General features: G+C 48.9%; 1 protein-coding gene and 1 non-coding gene across 2 annotated transcripts in view; both read left to right on the top strand.

Annotated features, from left to right (window-relative positions):
* Positions 1–460: 460 nt before the first annotated feature.
* The window catches only part of LOC127054176 (zinc finger protein 850-like), a gene marked incomplete at both ends in the record, with an annotated part of 1,166,641 nt that continues 1,146,946 nt past the window's right edge, over positions 461–20,155 (top strand). Inside the window, 1 exon segment of the mRNA XM_050960160.1 lies at positions 461–761. Coding sequence (XP_050816117.1) covers positions 461–761 — 301 coding nt within the window.
* TRNAS-GCU (transfer RNA serine (anticodon GCU)) lies at positions 15,570–15,652 on the top strand. Its single transcript has one exon. It is a non-coding gene; the product is annotated as a tRNA-Ser (tRNA).

Raw genomic sequence — 20,155 nt, 5'->3', positions numbered from 1 at the left:
CATTAAACCAACTCAGAATCTGTAAGTGCCTGAAGGAAACATCTAGGATGCCCTACAAAGCTCTTGGGAAGTCTCTCAGTTCATTATTGTCCGTAGCAGGGGTCGCATCCGCAGGGTAAATATAGCTCAAGGCTTCCTATAGATGCTAGCAGACAACGGGCAGTAGCTTTCTCCCTTCCCCCTGTGAAGATGGATGGGATGCGAAGGCTGAATTGATCCCCTCCTCTCTCCTGTTGGGGGGAGCTGAGTTCCTGATTTTTATTTGACCTCTCTCCAGCACTTGTTTTGGTTTGGCCTTCCCCTTTCCATCCCTGTTTGATTTTTCTGTCTCGATCACAGCAGGTGATGCAATGACGTGTGAGGTTCAGCACAGACCAGAAAAAGAGCAGGGAAACCAGCCAGGGGAGAAAATGGATAAATTTATTTCCTGTCAGGGAACTCAGAAGGGCCTTAAGGAAACCAGAATACAGCAGGAAATCTGCAGGGAAAAGCAAAAAAAAATACATGTGCTGAGTGTGGGAAAAACTTCACTTACAGATCAGGCCTTTCTCAACATCAGAGAATCCACACAGGGGAGAGGCCCTGTGAATGTGCTGAGTGCGGGAAAACTTTCAGTCGCAGCTCACACCTTATTCGGCATCAGAGAATCAACACGCAGGAGGGGTCCTATGAATGCAGTGAGTGCGGGAAAACCTTCAATCGCAGCTCTCACCTTATTCAGCATCAGAGAATCCACACGAGCAAGAAGCCCCGCGAATGCCGTCAGCAGGCCTGCACAACTCGTAAAGTGGTGATGTAGAGAAATCTCTGTATTAACTATCTCTATAAATCTTTATAACGTTGCATTGTGTTATTTTGTATTAAGTATCTTTCTGTATTAAGTATCTTTATGACATTGCATCCGGCATGATGTTATTTTGTAATTCATATGACTTGGCATTGTGCCTCTCTATTTTCATACAACTTTGTATTAGATCCTTATATAGAAAATTGATAGAAAACTTTGTATCAGATGTTATAGCCCCTAAGGATAGTATAGTTAAAGTAAAAGAAAACATGTGCCTTTTTGCTAGAAGTAGAATAAGATCTTCCCCCGCACTCTGTAATCAGTTGCTCTATTGACTGAATGAGGTGTGAATGAGTGAAGCTTGGAAGACACCCACCTCCAGACAGCTACAACAGTTGAAGAGGGAATGGGAGCCAGAGCAAAGGACAATACAACTTGTCAAGTGGGCCCAATAAAGAAGAGCAGATATATTGATGGCCTCAGGGATTAGAAGCAAGCACCTTCTTTAGAAAACACACTCTTTGAGCAGCATTGGGACAACACCCAGAGAAAAGCAGCACAAAGACCAACGGACGCAGACCCAGATTTTGAATCTGGTCTAGATTTGCCTAAGAGGGAAGCTGCTATAAATGCGAGGTGTCTTGCAGAAGGACCCCGGATCTCGTCTTGTCACCATCGGACCATCGATTTGGATCGGTAGAAGCTCGGCTCCACCCCTCCCCCATCTAACTCACCTGGCCAGTGCAGTTAAGGGGAGCAACTAGTTGGTAACAACAGCAAGACGGAGTGTGTTTATGTCTGTGTGTGTGCGTGAATGCATGACTGTGATATATATCTCATGTGCATATCATAGAGTATTAATTGATACCTGTATTACTAATAAATGTGGCATTTTGCCTTAATCCCCCTGAAAAGTTCCTGTACAGTACTTTGAGTACAACAGCGAGGGCCACAATACTCCAAAGAAAACAAAGAAGCTGTGTGGCTAAGTGGGGTTAGTAGAGCACCACCCTTCATTCTGCAAAGCCTGGGGAGGTGTGGTTGGCTGCTGTGAGGTAGAATCCTGTGCCTGCCTCTTGGCTTCCCAGGAGTGGCTACTTGCAGCCCAGGAGAAGAAGGGAGGTTCTGGGTGGAAGGAAAACAAGCAAAGCTGAGTCCAAGAGGAGAATGGCTGCTCCTTTATGGCCAACCTGGGGGCATGACTGATGGTTTTAGAGGTGGAGGCTGGGCTGGCTGTGAGCAACTGGGATCCAGGAAACCCCCACCTGCCCTTCTGAGGGCTGAACCCATGGAGGTGCGGTTGGCTGCTGGGAGACAGACCCCTGTGGCTGCCTGTTGGCATCCCAGGGATGGCTACTTGCAGCCCAGGAGAAGCAGGGGTCTGGGGGGAAGGAAAAGCAGGAATAGTGAGGCTGAGTGGGCTCCTTTCTGGCCGAGATGGTGGACTGTGGTGAGTCTGGGAGTTGCCTGTAAGCCATAAGTGGACGTAGTGCAGTGAAAACTGCTGCTCCATTCTGGCCGACCTGGGGGCACCATGGATGACTTGGGAGAGGGGGCAGGGCGCGATGGTGGACTGTGGTGAGTCTGGGAGTTGCCTGTAAGCCATAAGTGGACGTAGTGCAGTGAAAACTGCTGCTCCATTCTGGCCGACCTGGGGGCACCATGGATGACTTGGGAGTGGGGGCAGGGCGCTGGCTGTGAGCAAATGGGATCCAGGAAGCCCCAGCCTGCCCCTCCAGGGGCCGAGTCTTCTTCTCTCCTGCCATGGGGAGCCCGACCTTAAGCCTGCCCAGCATGTGCAGCAGCTCGAGCATTAAGCCTTCCTGTGTGCATAACTGAACTACGCCCTAGTGTAATAAGGTGTAAAGTTTAGATTGTGAATTTATCTTTAATTTCCATGGTAATTTACTTTGATCTTTTATTCCTACCACTTATAATCCTTAAAACTCCATCTTTCTGTAGTTAATAAATCTGTTTTATGCTCTACTTAAACTGGTGTATTTTGCTTGAAGTTCTTGGGAAATCTCAGCTCCATTACAAGGCTGGTTCTTGTACTATTCACAGTGAGAGAGGGGTGGACCCTGTGTAATAAACTCACACTGATCAGGCTTCTGATTAAGGCAAGATGGTATGATCCAGGGGTGCAAGGCTGCAGAGCTGTAGGGGGGGCGACTTTCTATCATTAGTGTTATGAGTGGCTGCAGAAGCATTCATGTAATTCAGTTGGCTGTGTCCCTACCTACGGATGTCTGTGTAAGTGCAATATCTGCCAGAGATTCACAACTTGTCTCAGCATCACATGTGTGAGAGGGAGTCCAGGTGGTGGGACAAAGGGCTCAGGGGTCCCACTGTTCAGGTTGCATCCCATAGATCCCATCACAGACTTTAAACAACCACAGCGGGTGCTCACTGAGACAGAGAGAGAGATGCCAAAATAGTGATCTCCAGCGCCAGCAGACATCAAACTATCAGAAATTCTGTGCACAGAGAAGACCCTGCTAGTGGAAAATGCCTTTGAAAAAGGCCCTTCTGTCCCCAGCTGTGGTCGTACAGTGCTCAGTGCTCTGCGTTGTGGCCTCAAGAGTCATGGATGCAAGTTGAGTTACGATGACCTTTTCCTTGTCTCCACATTTCTTAGGTGCCTCTTCCAACACTTGTCAGAAAAAATGACCAGTTTCTTTTGGAAGCATTTGCATTGCAAGGCAGAGGCAGTCTTCTCTGCTTCTTCAAAAGATTGACCAAAAAGTGTGAGGAGTGGACAGATTTGGCAAGGCACCACTGGGTGCTGCATCTCTAACCTCTACTTTACCTGGCAAGTGCCTCTGGGACTTTTCTCCCAGCTGCTCCATTTTTCATCAGTGACAATCAAAAGGAAGACGACATGACATCTGTGTGTGGACGTCCCCAGCGAATCACAAGGACGTGTGGTGCAGGCTTTTGTGTTGCAGCAATTGCAGTCAAAGCAACCACCATGCCAATGCCAGTCACAGCAGCCTTTTCATCAACTCCAGGCTTGTGATTTGATTCTTTCCAATGTTTCTCTCCAAAGAAGCCTTTTCCTTAGCAAGCAATGACTTGGATACCAAGGGAGGTCTCTTCTGTTTCCTAGAAAGACACAGGAAAATGTGAGCAGAGGAGACAAAACCCGTAGAACAAGGTGCTACTGGGAGTTGAACCCAGGCTCTCCTGTTTACTAGACAGGTGCTTTAGGCACCAAAGCCATGGTGCCTGCGTTGAAAAAATACTTGCAACTGTTCCCTTTGATGGTCCAGGACAACACCTGCAAATTCCAAACGACAGACATTCCCCATTTCCCTCAAGACTTGCACGGAAGAACTGGCAGGCCAAGCCAGGATCTTCTGGTTACTAGGAAGACACTTCAGCCAGCTCTTCCCAAAGATCACTATCTAAAGACCTTTAAACAGCCTCTGTAGATGTTCACTGACAAAGAGATGCCAAAATAGAGTTCTCCACTGCCTGCAGCCATCACACTACCAGGAGTTCTGCGCACAGAGAGGCCCCTGCTGGTGGAAAAGGCTTTGGTAGAGACTGTTCTGACACCAGCCTGTGCTCATATACTGTTTAGCACTTTGTGTTGTGACTTCAGCATCCACAGATGCCAGTTGAGTTGGGGGACATTTTTCCTGTCTCCACATTTGTCTAATGGCTCCTTTCAACACTTGCCACCAAAAAGACTTGTTTCTTTTGCAAGCAATGTACAGCTAGGCAAAGGCAGTCTTCTCCATTTCCTCAGAAGATCACCAATGCTGTGGGGAGAGAAGACACATTCAGCCAAGCTGGATGCTGAATCTCCTCTTTGTTCAGCAGGAGTCTGTGAAGGACATAAATCTCCACCAAGTAGAGGGCAAGAATAGGAGTTTATTACACACAGAACTGGCAGAGTGTCACCTTGCTTATTAGGCTCAGAGACACTTTTAATTGATTACAATAGAATATATAGATTTTCCATGGGTGGGGGAAAGAGACGGGGTAGGGAGTTCCAAACTCTGGGATAGGTTTTGCAGCAAGACATGATAAGCACAGTAGCCAAAGGTTAACAGGTTACATAATGTCTCCACCCATGATCTCAAGTTAGCAAGTTAACATTTCATGAATACTTTGATAAAATGTCATTAGTATAAAATATCTATGCTGAATTCTGATTTGAGGTCCATAGGAAAGGAGCAAGTCCTTTGATTGTCCTCCAGGTACATTCCTAGGGTTTAAAGCAAAGAAACAGTGAAAGTATATGGCAATAAAGATTGTTTTCTGTGTGTCTTAAGGCAAGGCATTGGTCCCTGGGAAGGGAGGTGAAAGGATGCCATATCTTATATTGACATCTGCCAACTTTTCATAAACTCAAGGTTGGATCTTGGGAAGAACGTCTCCCTACAGAAGAGACTTACACAATAGGAACAGGGATTCTTTGTTCAATCTGCAACTCTGAATAAGATACAATTCTTTAGTTCTTAGCTCCAACACCTGGCAATTTGCTGACCAAGCCTATCTTAGCAAGCAAGGCTTTCTGTTTACCCAGCTTTCTTTTAGCTGGTCACTATTTGCTAGGCTTCTGGTCCCTTGATTATACTCTGGACTTTGGGTCTGGAAAAGAGCTGGCACAATCCATAGACCAGGTTGTTATACAATATGCACATGAATTTTAACCCTTCACATATAGTAATGGCAAAGTTCTTGGTTCAGGCTTGTAGCAGTGATGGAATAAACTGCAGGTTCAAATCAAGTCTCTGGAGTCCATCCACAGCTGGGATGGGTCATTCAGTCCCTTGTACAGAGCTTCAGTTTGTAGCAAAATCCCTTCAGAGGTATGAAGCAGGACTGAAGACAAGATGGAGACGAGGCATCAGCCTTTTACAGTCTCTTGCCATGTGGTCTTTGTTTTCTTTGTCCCAAGAACACTCTATCCAGCACGTGGCATAGAAAAACCTTTGAGTTTTGTCCATAGGCAGGTCCCTGCATACCTTGCTGAGCCACAAGGCATATCTACCTTCTCTCAATGGGTTGATTGTAGAGCTGATGGTCCTTAATGGGCCATCAAGCAGGCTAGGCAGAACTGACACCAACTTGTCTGGCTGGGGTGTTCCTCGGAAGCATAGCACAAGTTTGAATACAGACAGCATAGAGCCAATATACATAAAGTCAACTACAAAAATGATACACATCTAGAGATAGCATAATTATAATCAGCCAATCAGAACCTCTCCATAGACCCCTTTCACAACAACCTTTCTATCATATTGGCTGCAAATATAGAACAGTGGTCACAATGGTGATCTATAAAGTTACAGATTATGTCAATAACATCACAGGAGGTGATACGGCATCAGTGAGACTGATATTGGAATACTGTCTCCAGTTTTGGTGTCCTCATTTGAAAAAGATACTGTGAAATTGGAGCTGGGGCAGCAAAAAGCCAACAAAATGTTCTGAGGGCTGGAGAAAAATGCCTTCTAGTGAGCTATTGAAAGAGCTCCATCTGTTTAGCTTATCAAAAGAAGATTGAAAGGTGACTTCACTGAAGTGTTGAAGTGCCTTAATGGAGAGAAATGATTGGGTATTTACAGGCTCTTGAATGGAGCAGAGAAAGGCATAACAAGACCCAATGATTGGAAGGTGAAAAGAGACAAATTCATATTACAACTAAGCCCCAAATAGTCAACAGCGAGGATGATTCACCACAGGAACAAGCTACCAAGGAAAGTGGTGGAATCTCCATCCCCTGAAGTCATTCAATGAAAACTAGATGCCTTTCCCCCAGAAGTAGCTATTGTGTCATGCAGGAGGCCTGTGATATGCAGGGGGTCAAATTATATGCTGTAATGGTCTCTTCTGGCCAGAAAGTAGACTAATTTTACAGATACTAGTTTTCGGAAAAACTGAGTGTAGCATTGGGTGCAGCATCTGAAGTTTTACTGTCTAACCAGCTTACTGCCTAGAACGAATGCTCCTTGAGTGGAGTGACCACAGGGAGTAGCTCAAACCTCCAAAGGGCCTGGCCAGGGAAATTGATGCTAGCCTTGGTACATGGACACACACCGCCGAATTAATGTGCTTAGTATGGGCCTGTGTCCTCGACTTTATACAATTTCCAGAGCGTTGCACTGTGGGTAACTGTCCCATAGTTCCCGCAGTCTCCCCTGCCCATTGGAATTCTGGGTTGAGATCTCAATGCCTGATGGGGGAAAAAACAGTGTCATGAGTGAGTCTGGGTAAATGTCATCACTCAATCCTCCCTCCATGAAAACAACAGCAGACAATCATTTTGCGCCCTTTTCCCTGGATTGCCTGGGCAGACGCCATAGCACAGCAACCATGGAGCCCGTTCAGCCTTTTTTCACTGTCACCGTACGTCTTCTTTAAAGTGCTGACAGACGTGGTACTGCAGTGCTACACAGCAGCATCCCCTTGCTTTTTGCAAGTTAGCAAAGATGGTTACCAGCCCTACTGTACCGTCTGCTGCTTTGCAAGTTGACAATGACAGTTACCAGTTATACTGCACCATCTGCTGCTGTCATGGGTGCTCCTGGCTGGCCTCGATGGGGTCGGCCACGGGCTTATGGACAAAAATAGGAATGACTCCCCAGGTCATTCTCTTCTTTAAGTTTTGTCTAATGGAGAGTCAGTTCTGCGTAGACTATCAGGCAAGCCTACTAAAGAACCAGAGGGGCAAACGGGCGCTCCGGGTCAGAGCCCTAGAGATCCCGCAGAAATGATGCGCTGCATGCCATTCTAGTGGGTGCCCCTGCAACAACCCTACCCATTGCTTCCCTCCTCCCCTACCCCTCCTGGGCTACCATGGCAGTTATCCTCCCATTTGTGTGATGAAGTAATAAAGAATGCAGGAATTTGAAACAACACTGACTTTATTGCTTCTGCAAGCAGGGATCAAAGGGGGGAGAGGAGCGCAGCCTCCAGCTGCTATGAATGAACCTGGGAGTCATTCCCATCTTTGTCCAGGCACCCCCGGCCGATCTCACTGAGGCCAGTCAGGAGCACTCACGGGACGATGATGATGGATACCTGTCCTACTGTACCGTCTGCCGTCCGCAAGGGAAGGGAAGGGGATGCTGCTGTGTAGTGCTCCAGCATCACATCTGCCAGCAGCATCCAGTAGACATACAGTGACATTGAAAAAAGGTGAGAGAGGATTTTTTTCCCTTTGCTTTCATGGGGGCAGGAGGCGGGGGAATGACATATACTCTGAACAACCCTCGACAATGTTTTTGACCCTTCAGGCTTTGGGAACTCAGCCAAGAATTCAAATGGTTTTTGGAGAGTGCGGGAACTGTGGAATAGCTACAATCCTCAGTCGCCCCTCCCTCCATGAGCGTCCATTTCATTCTTTGACTTTCTGGTACGCTTGTCTCAGTTCCTTAAGTTTCAGCACTGCGTTGAGTCCCTATTGTGGCCTCTGTCCATCATAGCCTTGGAGATTTTTTCAAATGTTTTGGTATTTCATCTTTTGGAACGGAGTTCTGATAAAACAGATTCATCTCCCCATACAGAGATCAGCTTCAGTATCTCCCGAACAGTCCATGCTGGAGCTCTTTTTTGATTCTGGGACTGCATAGTCACCTGTGCTGATCAGCGCTCCACGCTGGGCAAACAGGAAATGAAATTCAAAAGTTCACGGGGCTTTTCTTGTCTACCTGGCCAGTGCATCCGAGTTCAGATTGCTGTCCAGAGCAGTCACAATGGTGCACTGTGGGATAGCGCCCAGAGACCAATACCGTCAAATTGCAGCCACACTAACCCTAATCTGACATGGCAATACTGATTTCAGCACTACTCGTCATCAAGGAGGAGTACAGATACCGGTATTAAGAGCCCTTTATATCAATATAAAGGGCTTCTTTGTGTGGACGGATGCAGGGTTAATGTGATTTAATGCTGCTAAATTGGACATAAACTCGTAGTGTTGACCAGGCCAGAGAGAGCAGCAGGTTTCCCCTGTTGTTTCCTGCTTTTGTTTCCTTGACTAGTTTCTCCTCTGCACCAACTTGCTGTATTTATTTGTGAGTCTGACTAGCTCAGTTGGTAAAGCATCAGACTTTTAATCTGAGGGTTCAAGTCCCTGGTCAGGTAATAAACTACTCATTATATCTTAAAAATCTGTCTTTCTGGAGTCTTCTTTGATGTTTTTTCTCTTCAGGATTTTGCCTTTTCTAAGAAGGGCCTTTGTGTGTGGGGGATTGAAGGGGCAACTTCCTGACAGCCCCTCTGTCCTTGCAGGCTGGAGGAATAAAGGCCTCTGGGCATATAGCATGTTCCTCCCCTGCACGCACACACACAAAATATCCCTATGGAATTAGAATCACCTGCCTTCCCCTGTTCTGCTGGATCCCCAAATGAGGATACTCTTCAGCATAAACCCATGTCCCCTCTTTGCCCAGTGCCCCTCAGTCCCAACCCTCAGTCCCTCCTATGCTCACTGCTCCTCACTCCCAACCAGAGCCTGCTCCTCTTCACCCTTCTCCTCTGTCCCAACCCACAACCCCCTCCTATTCCCAGTGCCCCTCAATCTCAACCCACAGCTCCTTCCTTCCCCCCAGCAACAGGTGCTTCAGACCCCCTCAGGAAGATTTTCTTGCAAGGTTTCGTGTATAAGTCTTCATGTGGATTTTACAGTATGTTGGGAATATGTTGGGTTGCTTGCCAAAATGATCACTTTTGGCTGGTGTTGGATTCCCAGTCTCCTTGTTATTGGGACAGGAGAAATAAAGGGTTGTTGTCCTTGTTGTGTGAATCGAGGGCAGCAGAACTGTGCTTTGCAGACCCAGATGGAGGGACTCACCCTCAATTCAATAGCACTTGCTAGGCAGGGGACATTGGTCCCAAAGCCAAGTGGGCTGGGGTCTGAGTCCTCATGCTAAAATTTATGTGTTAGACCAACTTTAGGACAGGGTGGCTGTGGAGGGGTGAGTGAGTCCCTAGACAACATAGTGAGTACGGTGCCTTCTTATTTTCCCCCTTTTCCACCCAGGATGGCAGATGAACTCTACAGAGGCACCTCTGGGCTTGCACTGACTAAGGACAACAGCTGTGAGTGGGGTGCAGAGAGGAGATGGCTCATGTTAAATGACTTTTGGTTGCTGGACTTATGAACCTTAGGGAGAAGGACACTGCCCAGCTTATTTGTGGGTGGGTCTTTTCCTCATAGTTTAGGTTTATGTGTTGGGGCTGCTGACATGACTTCTGCTAACCCTGGGCTTGCATTGCAATGTAGACGTACCCTGAGAATGCAGCTATACTGAGATAAAATCCCTGTGGCCTGGCTGGCCTGGATGATCTGATTTGGGCTCCTGGGGCTCAGGTTGTGAGGCTAAAAACTGCAGTGTAGACATTTGGGCCCAGGCTCGGAGACCCTCACCCCTTGTGGAGTCTCAGAGGCTGGGCTCAAGCCCAAGTGTATTCACTGTAATTTTATTACCCTGTCGCACAAGCCCCACAAGCCTGAATCAGCTGACCCAGGGTTTGGGAATAGTGACTTGGGTGTGCTAATGGCAGTGTAGACATAATGCTAGGCTATGTCCACACTGCAATGAAACATCCAGGGCTGCCCCATGCCAGCTCCGGCTCCTGGGGCTTGGGCCGTGGGGTGGTAAATTTGCAGTGTAGACATCTCAGCTCAGGCTCAATACCGGGGTCTGGGACCCCACAAGGTTGGGAGGGAGTTTAGCAAGCAAAAAAGGTAAAATGGCAGTGGAGTATTACCGTGGACTCAGTGGCATTTCTCCATTGGTCTGTCTGCTTTGGGGCAGGGACAATAACACGTCCTGCTGCTTTTGTTGTTTCAAAGGGCGGTTTAGGATTTTCATTCTCAGACACTGGGCACAAAGCAGGACTCAACCCTCAATGCAAATTAAATGAGCTGCCCACAGATTCTGGCAGCCACAATGAGCATTTGGTGCGAGAGCTCAGACCTGCCCCTGTCTCAGAGGGAGGGGGTCAGCTGCGAGGGGACTGGACCACTGTCCTCTCAGCTCTTATCTCCCAAACTTTCAATAACTCTATTATCAGTGGCTCTGAGCATAATTTGAACCATAATAAAAACCACACTGGGCTAGGCCGAAGGCCCATCTAGCTCTGAATCTTGTTTTCTTACAGTAGCCAATACCATGTACCCCAAAAGCCACTCCCCTAGGGACCTGAACCCAGGATCTCCTGCTTACAATGCAAGTGCTTTAGCCAGCTAAGCCATGGTGCTTGCATCTGGTTAAAACACAGTGTCTGACCACACCTGACTCCCTGCCATCTCCACCAGGACCTGACAAGCTTTGCTTGTGTTTGGATTCTGCAAAGCGGAGGAGCAGATGAGGTTTTCCTTCAAGCTGTGTGTGTGTGTGTGTGTGTGTGTAAATCTTTGGCCAGGTCTGCACTACAAAATTATTTCAGCAGAATTATATTGCTCAGGTCTGTGAAAAACTCACAACTCCCCTTCGGTCGGCAGCTCGTGGCTGGTGTACACACTGCAATGCCACATCTGGTGACAAAACTGCCCTGTTTTGGTGACAAAATAAAACCACTTCGATGAGAGGCCTAGAGCTTTTTGCAGCAAACTTAAAGGGACAGAGTGCCAGTGTAGATGCTGCTGTTCATTATATAACCATAACTGGCCACCTCCAGTATCCCATAATGCCTGCCGTGAACTCGCCTGCCCTGCATTCTGCTACAGAGCCATGGGACCCTCCCCTTTCATAGCTCCAGGAAGTTCTGACAGCTAAGCCTGCTGCTCTGCTCCGGCAGCCAGGAGCAAATCTCTGCCGTGGATGCTGCTCTCTCCCGCCCTGCAAACACAGAGCAGGTGGCAGGAGCTTCCTTACAGTGGGGGCGGTGGGGCATTGGCATCTGAACTGTGACACCCCCATGATACCCCTTCCTTCGAGGAGGCTCTTACCTTCTAAACAGGGACGGCTGTTTTCTAGTAAAATCACTACAAGGGAAGGAGAAAACTCAAAAGAGGTTCCTCCTGGTGCTCACGTCCGTGAACCCAAATACTCTCTCAGTCCTCAAAGACAGACCTGGAGAAGGAGACTTGCTGAAGCAAAGCCCCAAGGGTCTCTGAGGTTTCCCTGGCCCCTCACCCCTGTCCTGCCTGGCTGATGTCAGCATCTCTCTGTGAGGTCACCACCTCCCCACCACCTTAGACCAATAGTCTGAGGTCCTGCAAAAGGCCTTTGTGATGTCACTGTCACACCCCTCCCTTGCTGTGCCAATGTCCTGCCCCTGGCCAGGCACTTTTGGAGGTTTGAGCTACTCCCTGTGGATCACCCCACCGAAGGAGTGTTCGTTCTAGGCAGCAAGCCGGCTAGACAGGAAAACATCAGACTCTGCTCCCAATGCTACACTCTGTTTTTCAGAAATTAGTCAACTTTATGGCCGGAAGAGACCATTAGAGCATCTAATCTGACCCCCTGCATATCACAGGCCTCCTGTATGACACAAGAGCTACTTTGGGGGCAAAAACATTCCAGAAAGGCATCTAATCTTCATTAAATGACATCAGGAGATGGCGAATCCACCACTTTCCTTGGTAGTTTGTTCCTGTGGTGAATCATCCTCACTGCTGAATTTTTGCGCCCTATTTGTAATATGAATTTCTCTTTTCACTTTGCGGCCATTGGGTCTTGTTATGCCTTTCTCTGCTCGATTAAAGAGCCCTTTAATACCCAGTCTTTTCTCTCCCTGAAGGCACTTCAACACTTCAGTGAAGTCACCTTTCAATCTTCTTTTGATAAGCTAAACAGGTAGAGCTCTTTCACTACTCACTAGAAGGCATTTTTCTCCAGCCCTCAGAACATTTGGTGGCTCTTTGCTGCCCCAGCAGAGCAGTTTGCAGGGACCACTGGAGTGGTTCATGGAATGGCTGGTGGAGTGGAGCGGCTCAGAATCCCTGCTTGTAAGAGGGGAAGTATTGCCTCCTAGAGGCACCCAGGGGGGTGATGTGTAATTGTCCCAGGTCACTGGGTGGGGGCTCGAGCCACTTTTGTATTGTTTTATTGAAGCAGAACCCCTAGATACTGAACCCAGCCCTTGTTTCTGCCAACTCAGAGGGGCAGAAGAGTTACAGGAATTTATCACACAACCCTCCCTGTTCCCATGGGGAGAATCTAGGGAAGGGGGAGTCATTCCTCACCTGTGCTCCCAGAAGAACTGCTAGGACTCCTTCCTGCCAGCTACTCACTCTTGGATTCACCCTCAGCTCCTGGGATCTTTCTGCTCCAAAGGCTCCAGAGGCCTGGGGTTGGGAGGGCGTCACTGCACAGTCTGAAACACAAGGGAGGATTCTGGAATTGAAGGAAGGAGCAGAAAATGGAGAGGAAAGAAACAGAGAGAAAACGCCTCATCTCTCTCCCCTCCCCGTTCCAGCAAGAAATGTTACCAAGGATCAGCGTTAGGGGAAATGGTGCCCTGGCTAAAACTTAGACTTTGGCACTTCCTCATCGCCCCTGGACGATCCCCCTCACCCTTTACCCCCTAGCTCCGGCACTCCCAACCCTTGTGCCTCCTTCACCCCATCTCCTGCCCCCTCCTGTGCCCTAACCCCTACACTGTGTCCCCTTTGCCCTTAACTCCCATACTCCCCTCTTGTGCCACCAGCCACTGCCCCTCTCCTGCACCCCCTTCACCCCTAACCCCTGCGTCCCAACCCCTGCCCCCCAACCCCTGCCCCTCTCCTGCACCCCCTTCACCCTAATCCTACACCCCCTCCTGTGCCACCAGCCACTGCCCCTCTCCTGCACCTCCTTCACCCCTAAACCCTGCACCCCCTCCTGTGCCACCAGCCACTGAAATCTCCTGCACCCCCTTCACCTCTAACCCCTCCACCCCCTCCTGTGCCACCAGCCACTGCCATCCCCTGCACCCCCTTCACCTCTAACCCCTCCACCCCCTCCTGTGCCACCAGCCACTGCCCCTCTCCTGAACCCCCTTCACCCCTAACCCCTGCGCCCCAACCCCTGCCCCTCTTCTGCACCCCCTTCACCCTAATCTCTCCACCCTCTTCTGTGCCACCAGCCACTGACCCTCTCCTGCACCCCCTTCACCCCTAACCCCTGCACCCCTTCCTGTGCCACCAGCCACTGCCCCCTCCTGAATTCCCTTCACCCCAACCCCTTCCCCCGCTCTTTTGTCCCCAACCCCTGCGCCCCCTCCTGCACCCATGTGCGGACAGTGATCTGTGTGCATGGAGCAGCTAGCATTGCTCCTCCCTGGGATGCTGCTCCTCCGGGTACCCCTAGGGGCTGTGGGGGTGGGGAGATGAGAAGTGACGTCATCCGAGCTCCCTGCATCCAGGTCACTTTCCTCAGCTGGGCTGCATAAGGGGAGGGCAGAGAGCAGCAGCTTCTGATGCTCCCCTCACAGCACAGCCCAGGTGGGGAAAGTGACCAGGACGCATGGAGCACATAGTGTTGCTCCTCACTCCCCCCAACCCTCTATGGGCCCATGGAGGAGCATTGGGGCAGGGGAAAGCAGTGAGCACCTTTGCACTGCCACACGGTGCCCTTTGACCCCCTGGAGCCTTGGGTGGCTGCTGGGGGCCCCACCCCTAGTGCCGGCCAGGCTCCCCAGCACAAGCAGCAGAAAACACAGGGAGACTGGCCCCACACTGAGCAGTGGTAGCCTGGACGGCACGTAATGGAGGTAGGGGTGGCTCAGTCTCCCCGAACCTTGCATCACCAAGGGGACAGTGGGGCCCATGACTGGGACCCCGGCCAAATTAGGCCACCCTGCAAAAGTCTCCCCTATGTCAGCCCCAGGGCTGGAGGAGCTCCCATTCCCTGCTACGGCCCAGGGGCTGCAGCAGGGGTACGGAGCTTCTCTGGTCTCAGGGCCGCAGCGGTGCAGGGGTAAAGGAGTGACAGGGTGGGGTTGGTGGGGGAAAGGGTGGAACAGAGGTGATAGTGGATGGGGCTATGGGTGGAAGGGGGCAGAGCCACAGACAGAAGGGGGTGCATGGTTCTGGTGCTGGGGCCCCCACACTTGTTCTCCCTTTCCCTGGGCTTTGGTATCACTAGCCCCTGCTTAGCGAGTAGGGTTCAGTGGTCCCCATAATGTGGGGTATGACTCCTAGGGAGACACAAAGGAACATTCATGGGGGCACCTCAGGGCCTGAGTCAGCCCCCATGGAGGGCAGGGATGAAGCACCACTCAGCCCCACTCTGTCCCAGCTCTTCCCCAACCCCACCCTCAGTCTGGGCCTCTGGCTCCCAGCCCAGCGATGACCCCCTTGCCCCTGTCCGCACCCCTCTCCCCAGCAAGCAACAGCCCCACTCCCAGCCCTGCTTCTCAACCGTGGCTTCCGAGGGGCCACAGCCATGGCTAAGAGGGCACAATGTGAAATATTTGGGGACCACTGTTTTAGCGTGATGTCCTCAATCCTTCTCTGCAGTCCAATAAAAGCTATTCCTCACCCTCACCTCACCTCACCCCTCCATCAGGATGGACTAGGTCTGTTCTGCTGCCCTTCACTCATACAGGAAGGAGAATAACATTTTATTCCACTCAATCCTAAAGTGATTTGTAACCCAACACCATCCAAAACTGGTCATTTTGGGGAAGCGGCCCCATCATGCTGCATAGCTAGGCAGAGTAGGTGTGTCTATGCAAGTACGGTCTGTTCCTGAAGTCTTTCCCCAGCTCCTCACTAGATGTGAGGGGGGAGCTCATTCAGACCCTGCTTACGCTTAGTATTTAAAAACTCCTTTGTGTCCCTATCTCTGTCGGCCTTAGATTTCTCCTTCTGTCCCTTTTGTTACAGGTCAGTTGAGGTGGCCCAGTGGTTAAGGTGATGGACTGCTAATCCATTGTGCTCTGCCTGCATGGGTTCAAATCCCATCCTCACTGGATGCGTTTAGTCTTGACTCTTCCTTTATAGACAACCATCTCCCCACTTGGTACAATAACAGACACAACAATGTTGCTTCTTGCAAACAAAAACCTTCTCAGAAACTCCAACACCCCCCACCGGCTTTAAATAAAATGTCTAAATCCCAGATTTCTAAAAAATGTCTCTAGTTCTGTATTTCGTAGTTTTTATCTTAAAAGCTAATGTTTCCTCAAGCTGAATAAGGCAACGCTTCAAAGGAAAATGTTAGAAATGGTAGGGGAGAAATAGGAAAGGAAAAAAGCCCCTTTTCTCAGAAGATACAAACTCGACTCCCTCCTGTCTCTATCACCAGTGGATTTTGCCTCCCTCCTTCTGAGGTGTAAATAAAATAAAGAGGAGACAAGGTGGTTTGGCACAAACAAAGGTAAGTGTAGTCAGGGTAAAGGTACAGAAAGCTGGGGGAACAGGGGAAAATGCGAACTTAATGAATACAATGAAACAGTGACTGGGTTTGGGAGCTTAACGCTCAGGCCCATAAACCCTCCCTTGGAAACTAGAAAACACTAAACAATGCCCCAGCACAGAAACCTTTCCCCACTGTTCAGGTGCAGTGGATCCCAGGTGCCGGCGCGACGCCCAGGACCTTCCACTCTCCCGCTGATTTAGAGCCGTTGAGGAGGAGCACTGGGGAGTCCAGACGACGGTTGGGTTTCGTTGCTGGCACGGAGGCCCTCTGGGATGCTGGACACCAGGAATGCAGGACGGCAGGAATGGGGGTGACAGGCCTCCTGTTCCTCAGTCTCACGGTGGGACCGAGGGGGTTCTTCACTCTCCAGCTTGGGAGCACTGTGAAGACACGACCGTGGACGCGTGACTCAGAGATTCCCTCCTTCCTCATCACTGCACAACTGTTATCTTTTGTCTGAGCCGGGCAGAGTTTATCTTCATCACGTTCTATCCATCCACTTCTCAAAGTGTCATGTGATGAAGCATTCTCCGTTGTCTGTGCTTGGAGATGATGCTTTGACTTCTTTAATCCTCTATCAGAGTCGCTATGAGTGGAGATGAAAGTGTCAAAGACCTGGGAGAGGAATTCAAATGGATCCCAAACACAGTGCGATCATTGGGAGTTTAAATCCCAGGTTCCTTCTATTGGCAAAGCCACTTCTAACAAGGTAGCTGTTTTGTCCCCCATTATGGCACAAGTTTGAAATATGGGCAGCATAGAGCCAATATTCATAACATCAACTACAAAAATGATACACATCTAGAGATAGCATCATTATAATCAGCCAATCAGAACCTCTCCATAGACCCCTTACATGACAACCTTTCTACAGTATTGGCTGCAAATATAGAACAGTGGTCGCAACAGTGATCTGCACAGTTACAGATTATGTCAATAACGTCACAGGAGGTGACATGGCATCAGTGAGACTGATATTGGAATAGCTTTCAGTTTTGGTGTCCTCATTTGAAAAAGATGTTGTGAAATTTGAGCTAGGGCAGCAAAGAGCTACCAAATGTTCTGAGGGCTGGAGAAAAATACCTTCTAGTGAGTAGTGAAAGAGCTCAACCTGTTTATCTTATGAAAAGAAGATTGAACGGTGACTTCGCTGAAGTGTTGAAGTGCCTTAATGGAGAGAAAAGATTGGTTATTAAAGGGCTCTTGAATCTAGCAGAGAAAGGCATAACAAGACCCAATGATTGGAAGTTGAAAAGAGACAAATTCCTATTACAACTAAGGCACAAATAGTCAACAGCGAGGATGATTCACCACAGGAACAAGCTACCAAGGAAAGGGGTGGATTCTTCATCTCTTGATGTCATTTAATGAAGACTAGATGCCTTTCTTGAATATGTTTGTCCCCAAAGTAGCTCTTGTGTCATACAGGAGGCCTGTGACATGCAGGGGGTCAGATTAGATGATCTAATGGTCTCTTCTGGCCAGAAAGTCGACTAATTTCTGAAAAACTGAGTGTAGCATTGGGAACAGTGTCTGATGTTTTCCTGTCTAGCCGGCTTGCTGACTAGAATGAACGCTCCTTGAGTGGAGTGATCCACAGGGAGTAGCTCAAACCTCCAAAGGTCCAGGCCAGGGGCAGGACATTGGCACAGCAAAGGAGGGATGTGGCAGTGACATCACAAAGGCCTTTTGCAGGACCTAAGACTTATTGGTCCAAGGTGGTGGGGAGTTGGTGACCTCACAGAGAGATGCTGACATCAGCAAGGCAGGACAGGGGTGAGGGGCCAGGGAAACCTCAGAGACCCCTGTGGCTTTGCTTCAGCAAGTCTCCTTCTCCAGGTCTCTCTTTGAGGACTGAGAGAGTATTCGGGTTCACGGACGTGAGCACCAGGAGGAACCTCTTTCGAGGTTTCTCCTTCCCTTGTAGTGATTTTACTAGAAAACAGCCGTCCCTGTTTAGAAGGTAAGAGCCTCCTGGAGGTTTGAAAGCTGTTCAGTCTGATCCATCTGGTGACAGGTGAATTCGAGGCATGGAAAACACGAGCTTAAGGAGGCAGAATTTTATTCTGCACCTGGGATTTTGTCCCTTAGAATCACTGGGGACATTAGGGTTTGTCCTTTTTGTTTCACCTCTTCCTCCATCGCTCCCTCCCTCCTTTCTCTTCTCTTGTTTCCTTTGTCCTTTTACCTGTTCCCCTCCCAACACCAGGAGGGAGGGGGAGAGAGAGAGTGTGTATGTGGTTTTTTTAGTTTTTTGCAGGGCAGTGCTCTGCAGTTCTCACTGTGGGAGGTCTACCCAAAAATGTGAGGCTGAACTATTGCTCGGGAAGTGATCCCCACTGGTGACCTGGCCATCCTTTGGGCTCTCTGGTGAGATCCCTCAGCCTCCCATCCTCAGTCTCTACCCTGATTGGCTGAGCAGGGGGTTATTGACAGGGAGGAGACTCAGGTCCTTGTTTTTCTCTTTATAAGTCAAAACCAGTTCTATGTTTGATGAATTTTGCCGCTTCTCTGCATTAGTTGTCTCTGAGCAATTCATGATTCTCTCTAACATTGCAGTTCTCCTCAAATACTTGCTGAATAGTTACTGTCACTGTTGTTGGTCTGGAGCTCATCTGAGAGCACTTTATTCAGGTCATTCAGTGTCTGAAATTCAAGATCCAATGGGTAGTTTGAAAATCAGGGCTCTTGGGTCCTATTCCCAACTCTGCCTCTGACTGGCTGTGTGACCTAAAACAAGTCAATTCTCCTTTCTCAGCCTTAGCTTCTCCCTCTTTCAAGTAGAAATAATAATGATCCACTCTTACCTACCCGACGGTGGGTGGAGGATGGGGATCCATTGGAGAGTGTCACTAGGAGTAGGGCATAATATGAGGTGTCCTATCACGTTTACTCAGAGCAGATTAACACGTAATAGAATAGCTGAAATAGTCTATTTTTTTTGCATTTTTTTATTTTGAAATTGTTAAGAGCAGCAATGACTTAGCTCAGACTGAAGCATCTTATCTAATGTTTGAGATCTAAGTGTCTCCTCTTTGTGTGCGAGGAGACAATTTAACACACTCTGACAAACAGGAGATGCTTTTGTTTTGCAATACAATATTTTTGCAAAGAACTTTCATCCCACTTGTTATGATTTTGAGAAACAAACCGGATTAGCCTGAATGGGATTTTCCGACAGAAATGGATTCAATGAAATTTCCCCACCATCTCAATTCCTGAGCTCTATCCCTGCCTCTGGGGGGGTTATTGTCTGTTAGAACAGGAGTCAGGACTGGTGGCTTCTCTTTCTGGCTCTGCCACCACCTTACTGTGTAGGCGCTTGGGTAGGTCACTTCCCTTCTCTGCACCTCAGGCTCCTCCCATCAGTCCAATGGGAACAGGGACAGTTCTCAAACTCCGGGCAGTTGTGAGCCTGAGTGAGATAAGGGGCGTTAAAGCCCTCTGTGAAGGAGAAAGGGGAGTTTCACAGTGTTTAGCTCCAAGGAATTCTAAAGTTTGCTAAAATGTCTAGTCTATGGAAGCAAGAAATGGTCGGGGCCAATCTTTAACCAGTGCCTTTTTAAAAGCCCATTCAGGGATGTGAGTCCCTGTCTTTCAGGTACCTGGGGTTCTTTGCCAGCAGGAGAGAAGAGGTTCCTGCCTCCTTTTTTGTGGCCTTGACAAACCAGGTGCTGTGCCCCAGTTCTCGTCTGAGATCCCTGAAAAAGAACCTCTTCCCATCCATGAACAAGACAGGATCTTTCTCTAAAAGGGGAACAAAGAGACCCCTGAGACTTACAGACTAGCTAGCCTCACTGCCATTGCTGGAGAGATCCTGCAATACATTTTTAAGCACTCAGTTTGTCAGCAGCACCTACAGAATAGTTTGGTTCTTAGGACTAGTGAGCAGGGATTTGTCAAGAACAAATCATTCCAAACCAATCCTCTTTCCTTCTTTGGCAGGGTTTTGGGCCTGGTGGAGGTGGGTAAACAGTAGATGGGATCTAGCTTGGGGTTGCTAAGGCTTTTGACACAGTCCCGTAGGACATTCTCACAAGCAAACGAGGGAAAT

Source organism: Gopherus flavomarginatus, chromosome 6, assembly GCF_025201925.1.
Source record: "Gopherus flavomarginatus isolate rGopFla2 chromosome 6, rGopFla2.mat.asm, whole genome shotgun sequence".
In the NCBI taxonomy this organism is placed as follows: Eukaryota; Metazoa; Chordata; order Testudines; family Testudinidae; genus Gopherus; species Gopherus flavomarginatus.
The sequence above is the reverse complement of the archived record's forward strand: the minus strand, read 5'-3'. Positions and strand labels throughout refer to the sequence as shown.